The 21,256-nt window shown below is 40.7% G+C and overlaps 1 protein-coding gene across 1 annotated transcript; it reads right to left on the reverse strand.

Moving 5' to 3' along the window:
* Positions 1 to 1,506: 1,506 nt before the first annotated feature.
* spata2 (spermatogenesis associated 2) lies at positions 1,507 to 14,869 on the reverse strand. The gene is made up of 3 exons (XM_002933154.5): positions 14,708 to 14,869; positions 6,712 to 7,148; positions 1,507 to 5,713 (listed from the first exon to the last, which is right to left on the reverse strand). The coding sequence occupies exons 2-3, from the start codon at positions 7,027 to 7,029 to the stop codon at positions 4,472 to 4,474; spliced, it is 1,560 nt and encodes a 519-aa protein (XP_002933200.1). The 5' UTR covers positions 7,030 to 7,148; positions 14,708 to 14,869; the 3' UTR covers positions 1,507 to 4,471.
* Positions 14,870 to 21,256: the final 6,387 nt, after the last annotated feature.

The raw sequence follows: 21,256 nt of genomic DNA on the forward strand, positions 1-21,256 counted from the left end.
AATTTTAGTACAGGTAGGCCCAATCTTTAGATTGTAAGCTCTATGGGCTGGGCCTCCTCCTGCTTAGCACTTCAACTTGAATGTAACTGTACTTTGTATTTATTATTGTCTCCTTTGTTCTGTTAACAAAATCTTCTATACAGCACAATATGCACAAATAAAGCTATATAAACATATATACATTGGTGTGTGGGTGTGTATATATATCTCTCTCTTTCAGAATTCTATAGGGGTTCAAAAAAATAAAACTAAACCTGTAACTCTTCCACTTAACCCCATACTACAGGCCTTCCAACCTAACCAATAAGATAATACCAGTCCATAGTATTACAGAACTACTAAAAAAAAAAAAAAAGCAGAAAACATATAGCTAGGGTGCAGAGCTTGGTCCATTTGCTTGCAAGTCTGATTATTTCCTGGCTAATGCTGCGTACAGGCTCATCTACTAATCAGAACTATGACATTCTAAAGATCAGCAAGTCCTAAGATAATTGGATATTCATTGCTTATCAGGAACTGAAGCTGCACATTACACCGGTTTCTATGATGCCATTCAGTGTGTATTGAAAATACCTTTGTCTTCTTTATTTGTGTAGCACTGCAACAGAAATCAAAAGCTATAGCAGCCCCATGTGATCTAATTCCGAGCAACCTTCTACCCCCTATACACTGGCGCCTAGAGAGTTAGCCTGCCTGGGGCAGATGCACCTAGAGAAACATTTTACAAGGCCTTGGTATCCTTTCAGCCAGGACATACAAGTAACATCTCTAGTAGTGCCCCTGTTTATTGCATATTACCCTCCCTTTGCTGGTAGCCTAAGGCAGCTAGCTCATGGCTGGGTTTGCAGACGGATGAGCTGACAAAGGCGTGTTTCATCTAACCGATCAGATCAATGCCGTTCCATTAAAAGATTTCCTTGTCCCAGTACTTTAAAGGGTATCCAAAGCTATATTGCTTCCCCATATTAGAGCAATTTAAAACTTGAATTATGACAGGTGCCAATTTACTGTATAATGTATGGTTAATGTGTCACTTATCACTAAAGGACGGCCCGGCTAAGTTGCACTTTAATGGTATCTGACAAATCATGACCTGTGGCCTATGAGCCAAAGAGTTATTGGGGCGAACATAAAAGTGCAGGCCTTATAAAGGTTCATGTAAAGATCACATGATGCAACTTGAATTCAGTCCTGATACAAACACTTGGCTGTGATCGCCCTCTAGTGACCAAATAGGAAAACCACTAGTTTCCAGGGTTGCCCAGTTGTTAGCCATTTGCCCCATCACTAGGCAGCACTTTATATGTGGCACCTTGCGGCCATGTTGGGTTAGAGCTGTAACTGGATATTCTCATCCTATAAATGAGACGTTAAGGGTGTATATGTAGAATCCCTGTAGTAAAAATGAAGTAGCAGGAAATACCCAACTCCAGCCCACCCCCCATGTAAGAACATGGCACAGTTTAGGGGTCATTTAAAGCAAATGAGAAGCAAAGGCAGAACACACAGGCTTGAAATAAGTTTATATTTTAGACTTTGTTGTTTGATCTGTTGACACAGCAACCTCATACATCAAAATATACACAAAAAAAATAGCATGTTATTGTCACTCAGAAGTCAACACAGTTTGTACTACTATTATAGATGGCTATGTACAAGGGACTCCCTATCTCAAGCAAAACAGGGTCCCTCCAAGGTTACTGTACAGGTTACGTGGCATTACGGAGTATTTCGGATTACTGTAGTGCTGTTAATTACCTATAGATGGATATAGGACTCGCAAAACCAGAATGTAAATAGTGGACCAGCATACAGGCAATACATCAGAAAAAAAAAAAAATGATTAAAAGAACACCAAAATGATCACTGTACATTTATATATTTGTTTTCCTTCTCCACTATTTATATACATATTATCTACATTTATTAAAGAAACAGCAAAATGCCTCTCCAGAGCTGCCAATGCAACGTGAGAAAGAGCCAATATCGAAAGTGTGCATTAAGGATTATGTGCTCCGTAAGGGTCCATCATTTGCGCTCAAGCTTCGCAACGTCATAACATTAATATGCGATAGTGTAACATCATGGTGAAAGCTTGAATACCAGGAAAATGGCACTTACACAACCCCCAGTTAGCTGCCCGGGCACGAGCCACATTATAGTCATTTCAAACTGCAGTAATTAGAACAGTCCCACCCTCTCACACGGTGATACATATATTGCTTCTCTGAGATTCACATTGCGGGGTACTATGCACAAAGGAAGAGGTGCAGACTGTGGCGGAGCAGCTGAGCGCTTGGGTCGGGGCATTCAAGACACAAAATGACTTAAGGTTTAGGGATTTCAGTCTCCAAAAATGAGGGTCGTCTGCAAAGTGAAACTCCAGGGTCTCATAATTAAAATAAAAACCCAGAAACACCGGTATAAACTTATAAGGCTCATGGCCCAGACGCGTGACTTTCACACGGTTGAAAACGCACCCAAAACGGTCACAATGCTTTCCATTGACTTGAATGGGATGTGGCCAATAGCGACTATTGGTGCCTTTTCCTGCTTTGGGTCAGTAGAAAAGAACCCAGCAAAGCTGACTTTGTATGCAATACCCCCAAAGTCATGGATTTGCCCATTTTGTGCCACACAGCGGGCAGGAGGAATATATTCAGGCACAAAACACATATACAGATTTAGGGAACAAGCCTTATCATTCGGCGGCCATTGATATATAAGCGAGACAGTGAAATGACTGCATATAAGAACTGATGCCATCCTTGGCCAATAAGCCATTTCATCTGGCCCCATCAATTCCTGGAGCCTCATCAGATATCAAAAGATGAAGTGGTCCCATACACAGGCCAATGGGCTGCATAATTAGCCAGGAAAGACCCAATATCTGCCTGTGTATGGGCACAGAAAGAATGTGTCAATAAGCGCTTACATATTGTATAGTGAAATGGTTCCAGGCTATAAAGTAAAGCCTGCCAGAGTGTATTTGATATCTGTCATAAAACGTGACAGGACAGTTATGGCTTATATTGTCAGTACTGTGTATAACCTGCAGAACTGCTGTATTGATTCCCAGCAACCACTGGCTAACATTTATGCCCCCCATCATCCCCTACTGCGTACTCCCATGATAACATGTGAGGCTCTGCATGACTTTGGCCCTCCCTACTATAGGTCATTTTAGAAAAGGTGGTTTACTGCCTCTTTAAAATGAAAGGTTTTGGCTGACCACATCATCAATGATAGCAGGCTGTGCCCAAAATGATGCCAGACTATGCCCTCAGTCACTGAGGCTTCCGCTCATTGCAAAGACTGATGGGCAATAAATAAGATTGTGTAATAAAGAACCATCGGCTTCAGGATGACTTCATATGTTCATATATTCATATTTCCCTTATATGGGTATGAAAGTGCAACAGGATAAACGAGAACAAATGAGGCTAATTTAAAATTAGAACATTTTTTATGAACACGCTATACTGGCATACAGATATATATACTGCCCCTTAAAAGACCCAGAACAGTCACACATAAGCTATACCATGCACAGTACAATTATCATGCCACCCTGCAGAGCTGTGCTCACCTACATGGCATAGGGTGCTGAGCCGTGCTTATGGCACCTAGCTGGGCTCAAACATCAGGCGCACTCAGCAAATTCCCACTCATCACACACAGATCATAACTTCATGAAAAAAAACAAAGAAATGATCCAAACAATTCAGTCAGCAGCCTGAAAATATCCAGATATTCTTGCCACTAACAATTCTGGTAGGGCTGTGGGCCAAAAATACAGCGCTGATTTATAGACCAATCAAAGAGCTTTAAGCCCTATATACATAGGAAACACTAAATACAGGAACAGGCTACAACTTCCAAATTAATGGCCTGAATAACCACCACCTAATTACCCGACTTGCAGGTTATTTTTTGCATGCAAAACCAGATACCAGTTAACTAAGAAAACCTGATTATGGTCATTAAGGAATGAATCTTGATTTTCTGCCTAAATATTTGTGGAAATCTTAGGGTAGATGGGTTTAAATAGGCAAGTGTGACAAAACGTTGGCATCTTAATGGCAAATCTCCAAGTGCTTAACAAGAGTAGAGGCCTACAGCAAACGGCTGAAGGTGAGACAAAAAAAAAAAAGTACATGAACAATACCAAGCGTAACCATACTTTTTTTTTTTTCATTTTAGATTTTTTTTTTCAGGAAAATGCTCTCATTAATTTGGTTCCTTCTGGAAATGCACTTAAGATTTACAGCAAAACCACAAAGGATTTTATTGCACCAAATTGTAGCAGCGAGAACCAGAATTATCCACAGTATTTCCGACATCACCAAAACTAAAAACACAAAAAAACAAAACACTGATTTCTCCTCCCTGAACAGACAAGTCCAGTGTATTCCTGTTCCAGAGGCTTGGCAAGTCCAGTTAGCCCTTATTCAGCAAAAGGTTGCAAAGTCTATCTTAAAACAAGATGGGGCAGTTGGGATGACTTATAGTTCAGCTGATTGTTGGGTGCAAACTTGTGAAAATCGCTTTTCCGGCAGCAATATTCCCGACAGTAAGCAGTGATGCAATTGTTGCACGAGACTTTGGAGCAGACTGTGCAAGTGTTGGAGGCCCCCTGCCTGTTGCAAAACCCACAGCGCAGAGTGGACGAAGGCTTCATTTTTGGATTTTGCTGAGAAGCCCTCTCTTGGGATGATAAGCCGTATGAAGACTTCTCGCGCAGGACGGGCCCGGAAGAGTAACTGTCATTTTGACCCGTGGTTTTAATGGACAGGCTACTTTGCTTGTGTGATGGGACATCCGGTCTAAAGATGAGCACATTATCACACTTTTGGCACACAGGGCCACCACACGATACTCCGCAGCTTTGGCACTTCATGAAAGCGGTCTCTTTGGCTAAATGCGAACGCTTGTGATATAGTGGATTCATTTCGTTTTTCAATAGCCACACATCAGGTTTGGCAAAGTCCTGCCTCTTAATATTTAGCATTCTAGTGTCTGGGTCTGTGTATAAATCTACTTCATCTTCCGAAGGGTAATAACCATACGTCTGGTTTGTTCGTAAGACTCCGTTAGGGTTGGAGGAAAGATTTAAAAACTCGTCGGAGCAACCATGCGGAGAGCTCGACATGGTCAGTAAAGATGGCGAAGGCCGTATGATTTCATCTTTGAGATCGTCGTCCGCATCCACTAGAATTGGCTCTTTCCTCAGACTTAAAGATGGCATGAGAGGCGGCTTGTTTTTACTGTCCCAATAGTTATCATACGTGTCGACAGATTTCGATGGTTTGGTCACCTTCGGTTTGAAGTAGTCTTTTGAAGGGGCTCGCTCGCTGGCAGATTTCTGAAGAAGGATCCTTGCGATAGAGGTTTCCTTACACTCGGCCCTCCTCTTCATTTCGTCCGTGCAACCCCTGACATCCTCATTGCTGCTCCTTCTCTCATTGACGACATCAACCTCTAGGTAGCCCCTGTCCTTGACTTGCAAGTAGATTTCTAGAAGCAGTTCACATTCTACCCTGGCCAAGAAAAGTTCAAAGGCAACTCTCTTAACTTGCGTTGTGTCCACATGGTCTTTCAGCCTGTATACCGTTCCAAGCTCTTGGATATAACCCATATTATGCAAAATGTGCCTGATGTCATCGTCAGTCAGTGCAGCTCTTACAAAATATACAAATGGCCCTGTGTAGGTCTGTGGAAATAAAGAGAAAAGAAACGCCACGATTAGATGTAAGCTAACATACAGCTGTAGCAGTATTTATCAGCAATGAACAAATGAAAGTGATTTTACGTGATTTTACTCAAATCCCCATGGACTTAGATTTGGTTCAGTATTTAACCAAAATGAGTTTATGGATACGGACCATTAAAATTAGTTTTCACAGAGCTGCAACAGAAACGCACCACAGTCTGAGTCCATTAAAGATAAAACCCCAATGTCTGGATTACTTTCACCACATCCAGGATCCAAAAAAAAAACCTATACATCCCATTTAAAATCAGAGTATACCCCTTTTTAAAAATTAAGCTTAATAAATAGGAGGTTGCACTGAACATAATTAAAACACTAGGTAAAAAGTAAGAAATACATTCTACCTCCTGCCCCTATGAGCAAGGTAAAAACTGAGAGAAGCTCTCTGTCCCAGGCAAACAAGATGCAGCTGGGGGGGGAGTTTGTTTATAAAGATGAAATCTTATTGGACTGATGAGTTGTTTTGATTGTGTTCCTATGGACAGGAAGTAGAATTTAACTTTCATGTTCAGATTACAAGAAATAGAGACACGGAGCAACTTTAAGTATAAAACAAATTATTACAGATAAGCCCTTTATCAGCTTTGACTGACCAGAACACCATGTTAGAAAAGTGATTCATTTCATGGGGTGTGGCAGAGAAGGTTGCTGCTCATAGCAACCAATCAGCAATTAGATCTGACCAGTAGCCCCCCCCCCCCCCCAAATATCTGATGATTTGAATGGCAACCTTCATTTATATATGCCTAACAAAAATGTTGGAGGAGGGGGTATTTTATATAATATATTTTATATATATGTCCATATTTCTTTCTGGACAATCTCGGAGGTAGAACCAGGTCAGTATCTTTTCTGGGGAATGCACTTGCTGCAATTACCTTTCTATATCTATATTCTCTCTCTATAGCATATATTGGTATATTATACATATGGCTCACCTTTATGCTTTTATACTCTTTTTTCCAGGGATACAGGAAGAGGTTAATCCCAATTGTCTCAAGCATGGCGGCTGCATTGTGCAGAGAACGTAGGTTCGAAGTCACCAGGGATTTTAGGGAATTCTCACAAACTTCATAGAATTTGATTAGCCGGAATCGATAAAGTGGATCGACTTTAGGTAGGCTGAGAAAGGCTGATGCCGCTGTTCGAAGATACTCGTCGCTGACCGTCCGCTGCTTGTTGTCAGATGCATCCAATTTGGCCTCGTGGTACTGTACATATTTTCTAAAGAGATCTTCCTTGTACTTTGTATCCATTGAAATGCAATTTTACTTCCCCCTCCCGGCAGCTAGGGTAGTCGCCTCATCTCTTCCAAGGATTTTTGATGGGATGAGGAATTAAGTGGTTGAAACCGCAATTCGTCATCTTGCCAAGGCTGAAAAATGAAATAGAAAACGAAAATGAGATATTTGGTAACCAAGCTACCTTTAGTTTAGTCCTTTGAAACATTGCAGCAAAATACATATAACCTTTTATTCAATTTTATGGCAGTACATAATACATTGGGAGTGACATGGAAAGTCAAAGACCCTCCCACTCCCAATCTACAGTAAAGATGGCCATAGACCTGAATAGCCAATCATTAAGCCAGGTTGCCAAACAAGTAGATATTTGCCTTATATTGCTCCCCACTCAAACAAAACAAAAATTCAAACTGGTAAACACACACAACTGCATACTGAAACATAATACAGGTATGGGACCTATTATCCAGAATGCTCGGATAAGGGATCTTTCTGTAATTTGGATCTCTAAACCTAAAGTCTGCTAAAAATCATGTAAATATTGAATAAACCCAATAGGGCTGTTCTGCCCCCAATAAGGGGTAATTATATCTTAGTTGGGATCAAGTACAGGTACTGTTTTATTATTACAGAGAAAAGGGAATCATTTAACCATTAAATAAACCCAATAGGGCTGTTCTGCCCCAATAAGGGGTAATTATATCTTAGTTGGGATCAAGTGCAGGTACTGTTTTATTATTACAGAGAAAAGGGAATCATTTAACCATTAAATAAACCCAATAGGATTGTTCTGCCCCCAATAAGGGGTAATTATATCTTAGTTGGGATCAAGTACAGGTACTGTTTTATTATTACAGAGAAAAGGGAATCATTTAACCATTAAATAAACCCAATAGGGCTGTTCTGCCCCCAATAAGGGGTAATTATATCTTAGTTGGGATCAAGTACAGGTACTGTTTTATTATTACAGAGAAAAGGGAATCATTTAACCATTAAATAAACCCAATAGGACTGTTCTGCCCCCAATAAGGGGTAATTATATCTTAGTTGGGATCAAGTACAGGTACTGTTTTATTATTACAGAGAAAAGGGAATCATTTAACCATTAAATAAACCCAATAGGGCTGTTCTGCCCCCAATAAGGGGTAATTATATCTTAGTTGGGATCAAGTACAGGTACTGTTTTATTATTACAGAGAAAAGGGAATCATTTAACCATTAAATAAACCCAATAGGGCTGTTCTGCCCCCAATAAGGGGTAATTATATCTTAGTTGGGATCAAGCACAGGTACTGTTTTATTATTACAGAGGAAAAGGAAATCATTTTCAAAAATCAAAATTTGCTTATAATGGAGTCTATGGGAAACAGCCTTTCCATAATTTGGATTTGGATAATGGGTTTCCGGATAACGGGTTCCATACTGTAGGATACATCTTTTTCTTCATGCATTCAGTGCAGTAAATGCAGGCCGATGGGGGGGGCAAAAGGCAGTTTAAATTACAAATCAGTTGTGCAATATGAGATTCTGAAATATTTTGGAACATTTTGTGCTTTCTGCTACGGTATTGGGGATTCCCCCCTATTTCTAGAACAAAAAAATATATATGAATGGAAATTTTTTTTTGGCCTGCTGTGTACCTTCAACCACATCCTTAAATAATGCTGCAGTTTCATCACTGCATTGGTGTGCAAATAGTACATTTATGACGACAATTTCTTGGTAAAGTGGTTCATTCATATTTAGAGCTTGACCTATCTTGCTATACCTTCAGCTGTGTGTACAAGAAGCTCCTACCCGGATATGCTATGGTGCTGCCCTACACCCCCTCGGCCTATGCACTTTCAATATTTACTCAACTCTTTAGTTGCTGACTCAAAAGTCTGATAACAGTCTAAAACTGTAGATATCGCTAAAAATGAATGTAAATTGCAGGGGTGTTTAGAGATACATCCTGAGTAAGTTCATTTCAGTCTTGCTACCAGTGAGGCCATCGACAGTGAATATAATCTGTGGACTGCAGTTCCTCCGCGCTGAAAAATCTGCTTGTCTGCCTGTGAGGTAGGAGGTGAGAAAAGCAGCACTTCCTTCCTGCATCACCAGATTGTGCCCGGCACAAAAACTGGAATATTTCTCTACTAAGAAGAGGATTTTAGTGCCATTAAACTGCAGCCACCACAAAATCAAGCTATGGACTGATCCTGCTTCATGTAACAGTGGCACAGCCTGCGTGGCAGGGAGGTTTCTAGTGCAACAGGACACACCTTTGATAGGAAAAACCCTAAGATTCTATCTGCTAAAGGAACAGCTCTCACAGTTTATTTACTTCACAGAGCTGGGCTTTCTGTTGCCTCAGAGGTTGCCATAAATCAATACAGGAGTAACCGGGTATTGATCCAAACTTCCCCAAGTCATAGCGCCTTTTTCAGACTCCAGGGAATACAGGGCTAGCATCTCCAATGTCAGTTTGCAGTTTTACATAAGACACTGTATAATCATTTATATTCACTTACATAATAATAAAGGTTCTGCAGATTGCAGAGGCACGAACAATAGTAACTCTGTGCTTTTCAGAATCTGTATCAGATCTGACTCATTCCATGTTCTAAAGTCAGAATCACATAACTGAAAGGAAGCAGCTACCTTGCACAGAGAAAGCACCAAGAAAGCAAGATTTCAAAATAAAAATCCCCTTTCACAACAGTCATACTATATAGTGCATAATGGTCAGGTACAAGCACAACCTATTTGGATCACTGAAACAGAAGTACTGATGTACAGCTAAAATTCTGCCCATACAGGCCATGCAGACAAAGTGGTGCAGTGTTAAGCAAAGCCACCTTATAGCACTTGGGCTCCTAAGTTCGACTGTAGCCCCATGGGCCTGGGTGCAAATCTTGTCATAAGACAGGGAAGAATGGGGATCAGATAGGATCTGTGCCACTGTGACAGAATGCTCTGTTATACAGATAGCTAGAATCTCAGCCATAAAGCAGGGCAGGACTGCTGCTTACAATGGGGATCAGATAGGATCTGTGCCACTGTGACAGAATGCTTTGTTATACAGAGAGCTAGAATCTCAGCCATAAAGCAGGGCAGGACTGCTGCTTACAATGGGGATCAGATAGGATCTGTGCCACTGTGACAGAATGCTCTGTTATACAGATAGCTAGAATCTCAGCCATAAAGCAGGGCAGGACTGCTGCTTACAATGGGTATCAGATAGGATCTGTGCCACTGTGACAGAATGCTCTGTTATACAGATAGCTAGAATCTCAGCCATAAAGCAGGGCAGGACTGCTGCTTACAATGGGGATCAGATAGGATCTGTGCCACTGTGACAGAATGCTCTGTTATACAGATAGTTAGAATCTCAGCCATAAAGCAGGACAGGACTGCTGCTTACAATGGGGATCAGATAGGATCTGTGCCACTGTGACAGAATGCTCTGTTATACAGATAGCTAGAATCTCAGCCATAAAGCAGGGCAGGACTGCTGCTTACAGTGGGTATCAGATAGGATCTGTGCCACTGTGACAGAATGCTCTGTTATACAGATAGCTAGAATCTCAGCCATAAAGCAGGGCAGGACTGCTGCTTACAATGGGGATCAGATAGGATCTGTGCCACTGTGACAGAATGCTCTGTTATAAAGAGATGGCTAGACTAACATAGGACTATTGGCTCATGAGATAAATGTTTGCTTTACAAAACATTACACATATTAACCTACAAATACAAACCTTACTGAGGATAAGATGCCTTCAAAGCTTTCAATTTACGTTTTCTGCAAGATGACACAGCAGTCTTTCCCCGTTCTCACCCTGGAAGCAATTTTAATCTAAAATGTTTTCCAGCCAACCACATACCACCCCACAGCCCCCAATATGTAAGATAAGATCTGCTGCGAGGGCGAGCAGCCAGTTTTTTTTTATTTTTTATCATGGTTGAAGAATAATGTGTGGGTTAAGTACAAAAATATATATTTTTTTTACTTTCTGGCCAATTGTTAACAATATACTGCTACGGCCAGGGCCCAAAAATCCTCAGAAGTAATGATGAGCGAAATTTTGCGCTCCCAAAAAAAATTACATTCTACAATTTTTTTTTAGACGTGTGTCATTTTATGCATTTTGCCGTTTCGCAAATCTTTTTATAGTTTCAAGAATTTTTTGGTGAAGCAAAACCGGACAGATTTGCTCATCATTACTCAGGAAAAAAGAAAGAAAGTCACATGAGAATAGAGAATTTGCCCTGCTGTTAAACTCCATCATATACGGAACCGATATATCGGCAAAGGCCTTGGATATCAGTCATCTTGACAACCAAGCGGGATAGAAAATTTTAATCGAGTCCCTTTGAAGGCGCCCGAACAAAGGCAAGCGTTTAGCACTTAATCATCAGATAGGAGTACAATTTTTTTGTTTCTACCTACATATCTGATGATTCAGTTCTGAACGACCAATCTTAATTGTAACGTGTATGGCCACCATAAGTGTCTAGGCACTCACGGTGGCCATACACGTTACAAATAGACCAGGGGTCCCCAACCTTTCTTACTCGTGAGCCACAGTCAAATGTAAAAAGACTTGGAGAGCAACACAAGCACCATAAAAGTTCATGGAGGAGCCAAATAAGGGCTAAGATTGGCTATTAGGCAGCCTCTATGCACACTATCAGCTTACAGGGGGCTTTATTTGGTAGGAAATCTTGTTTTTATTCAACCAAAACTTGCCCCCAAGTCAGGAATTCAAAATAACTACCTGGTTTGGGGGCACTGAGAGCAACATCCAAGAGGTTGGTGAGCAACATGTTGCCCCCGAGCCACTGGTTGGAGATCACTGAATTAGACCACGATAGAAGCCTATGCAGGGCCCTTGGGAGAGGACTACATCAATGCTGGTCCTCAACCAAGGGGATTTTCAAATGTGACAGATATCTGTCAGGAAGGAAGTTTGGTATGGCCCATATTGGTAGGTAAGTTGCGGAGTTAGTCAGAACGGGCCGAATCAGCAGTTTATATCTGTCTGTGTATGGCCATCTTAATTGTCATCAAGCAATTGTGCATTTAAAAAAGAAATGAAAAAATGTATGTTGTTATATCACCTTTTACCCATAAGTCCAGCATTACCACTGGGCTGTGCCACACTTAACCATGGAGTTCTAGGAGTGTTGGTAAGTCATGCTGCCTTGGAATGGATATTCCTCACTAGCGTGAACTACTCCAGTTCAATGCACCATGACCCTACTATCAGATACTTTTACATTCACAGTATGACAGCATTTGTGCAGTAATAGTATTATAGTGTCTTCAGACCCCCAACAACAGTGTAATTACAGGTAACAATGTAACCTGTGAAAATCACCAAACCAATTACCGATTCCACAGAGCGGCACCCAGAAATAATAGATTGATTTTATAGGTTTTTGAAAGATAATTCACTAAAAGTATATGTCCTTTAAAAGAAAATGGTAAGGCTGCTTATAAATGCCAGAATGCATATGTAACATGTATGGAATTTCCCAGCTTACCTATCAAACATTAACAAGTGAATTATTAATAAATATCAGGTAAAAGGCAAAAGAAGGTTTGTGAAGTAAGTATATATATATATATAATATATTCAGCTTATATAAACTTTCTCTTTTCATGCCACCAATCCAGTTGTGTACCATTGCAAAACCAAAGTACATTTCAGCAGACCCCCTACACTGGTTTAAAATGTAGGTGTCCTAGGTTTAATTAGTTTGTGTGAATGTGATAGGGACCTTAGATTGTAAGCGCCACTGGGGCAGGGACTGATGGGAATGTGATAGGGACCTTAGATTGTAAGCTCCACTGGGGCAGGGACTGATGGGAATGTGATAGGGGCCTTAGATTGTAAGCTCACTGGGGCAGGGACTGATGGGAATGTGATAGGGACCTTAGATTGTAAGCTCACTGGGGCAGGGACTGATGGGAATGTGATAGGGACCTTAGATTGTAAGCTCCATTGGGGCAGAGACTGATGGGAATGTGATAGGGACCTTAGATTGTAAGCTCCACTGGGGCAGGGACTGATGGGAATGGGATAGGGACCTTAGATTGTAAGCTTCACTGGGGCAGGGACTGATGGGAATGAAGTAAAATATCTGTACAGTGCTGCATTATATGTTAGTGCTACATTATGGATGATACCAGTTTCACCCACAACAAAAAATTTGTTTACAAAAAATGATACATGTTTTCAAGAATAAGGAATAACTTTGTATGATTGTATTCTTTGAACATGCCTAACACCACACACTGAACAAAAGTTGCAATGCTGAGCAAGTAAACAATTGCCATTTTCTTCTATTTAAAGTGAATTTCATTCATTGGTGCGATGTCCCAGTTCACAGAGTTTAATACAACAGGACTGAAATAAGCAAAAATCATTGTTGTGCTGACACAAAGCCTTTGACCACAAAGCATGTTTAATGCACTCCAAGAAAAAAGCCCATACAATTGTAAGTTATGTTTTGTGCAATATCTAGTACAGGGTTCTTTGGCTTTTCAAAGACGATGCCATCTAATAATATATTCAATGTGCCAAGAAATCTGTCCAAACAAGGTAATGTTGACAGTCCATTCCTGTTTGTTTTAATCACTCTCCAATTTACGTGTTTATCCAACTTGCATAACATACCGTGACCTGCACAGATACCTAATCGGTGTATAGGTAATTACCCAGTATTTCTAAATCAGGCTATAAATCAGTGTGTCCAGTTACTAAGAATGTAGGGGAATTCACCAAGCAATTTTGTTTTCAGCAGTGTTTTCCTACAGCTGACTGATCAATTCCCCCCCACCTTAAGTCTGGTACCCAAGGGATAACAAGTAAATGTGGACGTTTTTCAACCAAATATTTGAATACTTATTTTGTAACATAATGGCCTTCAGAAAAATAAAAAGTCAGAATAAAGGACATGTGAGAAAGTGAATACTTTCTGTTTATGACTCTGGTAACCATAATTATAACCTACAAACCATTTGTTTAATACCAATCTTCACCCATACAATACCCTGTCTGCAAGTGGGAGGGTATCAGTAACAACTGGACGGAGTGATGTCTTGCTTCTATAATCATTCAGAATAGTTCCAGGGGTACCCAGGGCACAAATAAGCACTCACCCCAAATCCCCCCTAACTGGCCTTCAGGCTGGGCCCCCTTAGCTCATAACAAGGTTACAGATATATAGAAACATTGGGGTAACAGTCACCCTGCTATAGTTCCAGGGGTACCCAGGGCACAAATAAGCACTCACCCCAAATCTCCCCCTAACTGGCCTTCAGGCTGGGCCCCCTTAGCTCATAACAAGGTTACAGATCTATAGAAACATTAGCCCATAAGAAGGTTACCATGTCAGTTAGGGCTAAACTGACATCCCCTGCATTTCCCATACCCAGAGAGCATAATCCTAGAAGCCAGTATTGCTGATACACCCATTTCCGTGTTGGTCCTAGCAGTATATTAGGGTTATTGACACTTTGCTTTTCCAGCCTCCATGCTGTGAGTAACAGTGGATGGATATGTACATGCAGGTGACAGCTCACTATAACCTATCAGCCACTACTAGGTTGGCTCACCCTATCAGGAGAATGCCAGCTTTTAGGCTCACATACAGTTTAAAACTAAAGTTATCAAGCCTCGCTATTCCATATACGCACCTAGGCCAAGGAAGCGAGGCAAAGCCGCTCTCCTTCACATCCCGAACCGCAGCTTCCCTCTCCCTGCCGCCATTATGGAACAACGCTTCACTTCCTCCTTCTCCTGACGTCAGAGCGCAGGCAGGGTGCGCGCACGTTACCAATCCCGCGCCTGAGCGCTCTACTCCGGTGTATGTGAGGGATTGGCCAATCAGAAGCAGAGCCGCGCAATGACGTCAGTGCAGGGCCTTAGACATTATATGGCAGCGGCATGATTAATAGCAGTGTAACATGCACTGTCCCTGAGCGGCAGTTTTACTTTGTCAGTTACTAATCCCAAAAGCCAGCAGCCAACCCAAGGGTCACTTATACTGCACTTACTGTAATTGTTTGTAAACCAAGCTCTGTTAGGGAGCAGTGTAATTAATATTTTTCCCAAGATGTAAGCTATCTGTAATTTTGTAATAATAAATTTGCTGTTTTAACAGTGTTTTACCACACATTTGTGGTGGCACAAAGGTTTTCCCAGACAATTTATCATCAACAGTGGACGAAATTTTCTGCAGGGGATAAAGTGTTCTGTGCACAATTACCCCAGATTTGAGTGATTTCCAAAAAATTTCAGTCAACTTTACAACAATAAAGGCTCCTGCCACACATGGTGGATACTTGGTCTGCAGATAAATGCAGGCCAAGAATCCTACCTTACGCACTCCATAAAGTTAATGTGCCTGCACCTGGAGTCATATGTGTGGGCCTGGGTGCACACTGAGGGGATTCAGCCTTTAATATGCAGGCCCATGCCTAAATGCACTCTTTGTGCCTGTACCGTGTCAACACAATGGCCCTGGGTGCAGGCACATCATTAAGCTTTTTGGAGTTAGTGGGTGGATTCTTGGCATGCATTAATCCTCAGGCCAAAAATCTGCCGCATCTGGCATAAGTCTTACTATTGCAGTTTTCTGCCTCATTAGATTACAAGCTTCCAAACAGTGTGACTGGTGACTGGGTGGCCTAAATCTGTGGGTAGTGGATCAAGCCTGAAGGTTATTTGGGTTTTTGAAGGAAAATTATACCCCTGAGCAATGTAGGTCACTATATAAATATATCACAGAAAACATATGTAAAACCCTGCTTGATCAAAATAAACCATTTTCATGAAAATATCCATCTTTATAATTATGTGCCAATTGCCATTTTAGGTACTAAGCACTGCTCCCTGACATTGTACAATTCACAGTGCACACAAACAAGCCAAGGGCACACATACATGTTAGTCACATCAGCCAATTAATGGGCAAATGTTTGCCTTTTACGCTCACACTTCTTGTTACAGTTCTTGTTGTGCGGTCACACAGATGGTGAAATCACAGCATCGGTCAGCTATGAATTTGGGGAATTCTACGTTACCAGTTCCTAAGGTTTGGTGGATTAACAAACTGAAATCCCTCCACCCTATGGGATTAAATAGGGATTATGATCTGTTCTTTTTTTGTAAACTATGTATATTGTGCTGTTTTATATTGAAAGTTCCTTGTTTTGTGCTGTCCCTGAAGAAGAGCACAGCTAGGGCTTGAAACGTTGGATCTTTTTTAATAAACACTTTTTGCTTTTTCTGAAGTCCCTGTGTGTGCGGCATTCTGTTCTCTTATTGATTATTTTAGCCAGCACCTAGGGTGGTTATTTGTTTGCAGGGTGTGCTCCTAATTTTCTAGTATATATATACAGTATATATTTCAGTTTGGTAAGATTATTTAATAGCCCACTTAATATTATATAAATTATCTGTTGGTTAATAATTCATTCTAGGGGTATAGTTTTCCTTTAAAGTACCCAGGTTATATAGGCTTGGATTCTCCCAGAAATATAAAAAATGTTTACTTTCCCTTTGCCTATTTTGTATTAGATTTTCTTCTACCTCATCCTTCAAGGCTTAAGGCTAATAATTTACTTTCATGTGTTATGAACACAGCTGAGGTAAGAAATTAGACCTGCTGGCACCCTGCTCCTGGAGTTTTAAACTATCTGTATCCATGGCTGACAGGACTTCTATACATTCAACTGGAGATAGTTGAATGCACATACAGGGCCAGATTCACTAAGCTACGAATCGGAATCATGAAATCCGATCATTTCTGATGATCACGAAAAAATCACAGAAAATATGCAAAACTTTAGAAAAAATACGAATTTTTTGTAATCTGACCTGTCGTGCTTTGATAAATGTGCCCCACAATGTTCCTGGATTTTTCAAAGTGCAGCCAAAATGGGCAGGTGACTAAAAATCTGCCCTGTTCGATATTTGCCTGAAAGAAAATTAAGAACCACAATGCTCATTGCTGGATAAGGTCATATGAAAAATGTAAGTAGACATTAAAGCTATGATTTTGTCCCTTCAATGATAACCACTTAAAGCTCTCTGGTAGATATGCTGGAGAATCTAAGAACTACAACCTAAAGCAAGCAGTCATATTCATATCAGGAAACGGGGTGGAGTAAGTAATAATAGCAGCCAAGAGGAGCATGCGTGCTCAAATAAAGGCATTTCTGGGTTTCCCCAGCACTTAGTTTTCAGGATATTGACATTTGGTTTTTCCCAGATATTCAATATGATATTAACACTGGAAGTGCAGTTTTATTAACCTGAGCTTTTGTGTGGCCCATTTGTCTGGACAAAAAAGACTTTTGGCCTATGCCTCAGAGGGACTGCCCGGGCCAAAAATTAATCTTGGTTAAAGCACAAATTACGGTACATAATGCATAGCTTTCAACCAATGCACCTAAATACTTACTAAACCTGTGAGTTTGCAAGCCAATAAACTAGCAATTAAAACAAAAACAGGGGTTAATGTGGGTGAAGTGATAGTTTATTGACTAATGTAAAAAATGCACATTTTTAAGATCTAAAAATTACATTTCCTTATCAGATGTAATGTATTAAGGATGTTATATCCTCAGTATATGATGAATTATGCCTTTGTGTTAATATCTATAACTAATATACAGAGTTGAGCTGTCAACTCCCCTGGTTTTCCTAGAAGTTACCCATTTTAGAGTTCCTTCCTGACCCCCAGTCACTATATGGAAATCCCCCAGTTTTGAAATTTCTAACTTAGAGATACACGTGCGCAGCAGATATTCTCTTCCATGGAGTTTACAAACTAAGATCCCTGTCACAGTCACACACACACTGGGGGAGCAGTTTTATCAAGAGCCAATTAACCTGCCATTATATTTGGAGCATGGGAGGAACCCAGAATACCTGGAGAAAGCCCACACAGACATGGGGAGAACATACTGTACATACTTCTGGTATGTTATTTATTTCATATATTATGTCTGGTGAAGGGATGCAGTTTTTCATTTTTCAATTGTAACAGCTTGTATTTTATAAAACTATTATGCATATGATTACAACAATTGCCTGCAGATAACTAGTAATGCCATATTATGACAAATAAAACTAGTATATTACACAGTGGCCACGACTTCAAATTTTTACAGATAAATTAGGTAGTTTGCATTTAGCTACAACCCCCATATAGTGATGCTATTTCCTTATAGTGGCAAGACTTCCCACTAACCAGTAAATCTGTTAAACATCTACAGGCAAGAAGTAACTTGGTAACCCTATGGCCACCTCAGGATAACTAGTACTGATATGCAAAGTGCAGTTCAGTGTAACAATTAAACTGGGTAAAATGGACTGCACAATATAACAAATATTTGCAATATAGGTAGTTAGGCAAAAATGTAATCTATACATGCTGGAGTGGACATAATAGAACTTTACTTCCTACTTTCAGCTCTGTAACCTCTTAGTCAGTGACTTTAGGGGGGGGCACATGGGACATAACTGCTCAGTTAGTTTGTGAGCATGCAGGTCAGATTCAAATGCAAACTAACCCTGACCATAGGGTCTGCTTCCTCTGTAGTTACACCCCTGGCTGCTTTATTAACTGTATGCACATACCTAGAATTTAATATTAACCACTGCGAGCATTCCACAAATGGTAGTGTCAATTACATTTTAGTTGCAGATTGACTGGCAGTCAATCTGTTTTTCAAGGTGTTTTAGGAATCCCAGTTGAGTGTTACATAGTAACATAATAAGTTAGGCTGAAAAAAGACGCATGTCCATCAAGTTCATCCTTAATGCCTATATATAACCTGCCTAAGTGCTAGTTGATCCAGAAGAAGGCAAAGAACCCCATCTGAAGCCCCTCCAAAAATTCCTTCCTGACTCCAAGATGGCAATCGGACCACTGCCTGAATCAACTTGGTACTAAGAGCTATCTCCTATTACCCTGTATTCCCTCACTTGTACTGAGAGCTATCTCCCATACCCCTGCATTCCCTCACTTGTACTGAGAGCTATCCCCCCTACCCCTGTATTCCCTCACTTGTACTAAGAGCTATCTCCCCTACCCCTGTATTCCCTCACTTGTACTCAGAGCTATCTCCCCTACCCCTGTATTCCCTCACTTGTACTGAGAGCTATCTCCCCTACCCCTGTATTCCCTCACTTGTACTGAGAGCTATCTCCCCTACCCCTGTATTCCCTCACTTGTACTGAGAGCTATCTCCCCTACCCCTGTATTCCCTCACTTGTACTGAGAGCTATCTCCCCTACCCCTGTATTCCCTCACTTGTACTGAGGGCTATCCCCCCTACCCCTGTATTCCCTCACTTGTACTGAGAGCTATCTCCCCTACCCCTGTATTCCCTCACTTGTACTCAGAGCTATCTCCCCTACCCCTGTATTCCCTCACTTGTACTGAGAGCTATCTCCCATAACCCTGTATTCCCTCACTTGCTTAAAAAGCCATCCAACCCTTTTATGAAGCTAATGTATCAGCCAGCACCACTGGTTCAGAGAAAGAATTTCACAACTTCACAGCTCTCAATGTAAAAATCCCATTCTGAATATTTACCCGGAACCTTGCTTCTTCTAATTGGAATGGGTCCCCTTGTGTCTGCTGGACCTAATGGTAAATAAAGTAAATATTTTTTTTTTTCCTGCAGGTATTTTTTTTTGTTTCTTATCAAGTTATCTCTCATATTCTTATATCTTCTTATATTTTCCTATTTCTCATATTCATATTCTCATATTCATTTCCCCCCCAAAAAATATGTGAACCTGCTGGGATTCATTCAAACCAGTGCTCACATCTGAACTGAAACCAATGGAACAGAATACTATAAACATATTTAATTATAACGGCTTCCTATGACATATCTTCTTTCTTTTCACATTTTTATTGCTGTGAGAATGTTTTTTACAAACAGTAAGGGGAGTGTTAGCATATCACTAGGTCCGCCACATAGTGAATAAGAATGTTTATACATATGTCTATGAAGATTTTCATTCATCCAGGTCATGGTATATCTAGTATAAATAAATTTAAAGCAACTGGACTTGTTTGGTAATCATTGAAGACGTTTCACTACTCATCCGAGCAGCTTCTTCAGTTCAACTGACTGGTATGGGAAGTCCTCAGCATATATACTCTTCCACTAATCCAATCACAATGGCACTTAGTAACTCTTCAGAAAGGTGACATCTGAAACTCACAGAGGTGTGAATGCTGTGGAGTTACTTTGAAAGGATTACCAAAGTATCATGCAACTCTTCAAACAGGTGTTACTTGTTAGAGTTGCATGAATGCAACACCCAAAGAATCCAACACCAAAGGAAAAACAGAGCAATGTTGTATACGCAGTCCAGTGTAGCGAGGAGTGCACAGACCTGTACATTGGTGAAACAAAGCAACTGCTCTCCAAGCGAATGGCTCAGCATAGGAGGGCAAACACTACAGGCCAGGACTCTGCTGTATTTCTGCACCTAAAAGACAAGGGACACTCCTTTGAAAATAGCAACATCCGCTGGTTTTAAAGAGGTGTAAAAGAGGCCATTCATGTCAAAGTGGAGAAACCATCCCTTAACAGAGGCGGGGGACTTCGACACCATCTGTCTGCTACATACAATGCTGTTCTAACATCTGTACCCCGGCAGTTTCAGAACTCTTCACACATCCATTCATGCAACTCTAACAAGTAACACCTGTTTGAAGAGTTGCATGATACTTTGGTAATCCTTTCAAAGTAACTCCACAGCATTCACACCTCTGTGAGTTTCAGATGTCACCTTTCTGAAGCGTTACTAAGTGCCATTGTGATTGGATTAGTGGAAGAGTATATAAGCTGAGGACTTCCCATACCAGTCAGTTGAACTGAAGAAGCTGCTCGGATGAGTACCAAACAAGTCCAGTTGCTTTAAATTTATTTATACTAGATAATGTTTATACATAGTACTTTTCTCTAATGACTGTACTGCCTCAACACACTACCACCATTGAGACTGTATCCTAAAGTGACTTCTCATAACCAGTATTATGACACATAACTAATGGTACAATCATTTATTAGAGATTTGCCATAGCGAACTAGAAAAACAGATTGCTGACGCCAGCAAGGTCTCTTCCCACCCTCTCTGACTCTATAGGTTCCACAGATCACGTGTCACAGTACTAACCAGCGTCACAACGAGGCTTGGAACGCGGGTGTTTG

This window comes from Xenopus tropicalis, chromosome 10 (genome assembly GCF_000004195.4).
Source record: "Xenopus tropicalis strain Nigerian chromosome 10, UCB_Xtro_10.0, whole genome shotgun sequence".
NCBI classification, from domain to species: Eukaryota; Metazoa; Chordata; class Amphibia; order Anura; family Pipidae; genus Xenopus; species Xenopus tropicalis.

Bases quoted from the DNA above. Each gene is read 5' to 3' on its own strand.
- spata2 (XM_002933154.5), bottom strand. From the start codon at position 7,029: ATGGATACAAAGTACAAGGAAGATCTCTTTAGAAAATATGTACAGTAC. The intron at 5,714-6,711 runs GTGAGCCATATG...TTATTTCCACAG, and splicing joins AAGAGTATAAAAGCATAAAG to ACCTACACAGGGCCATTTGT.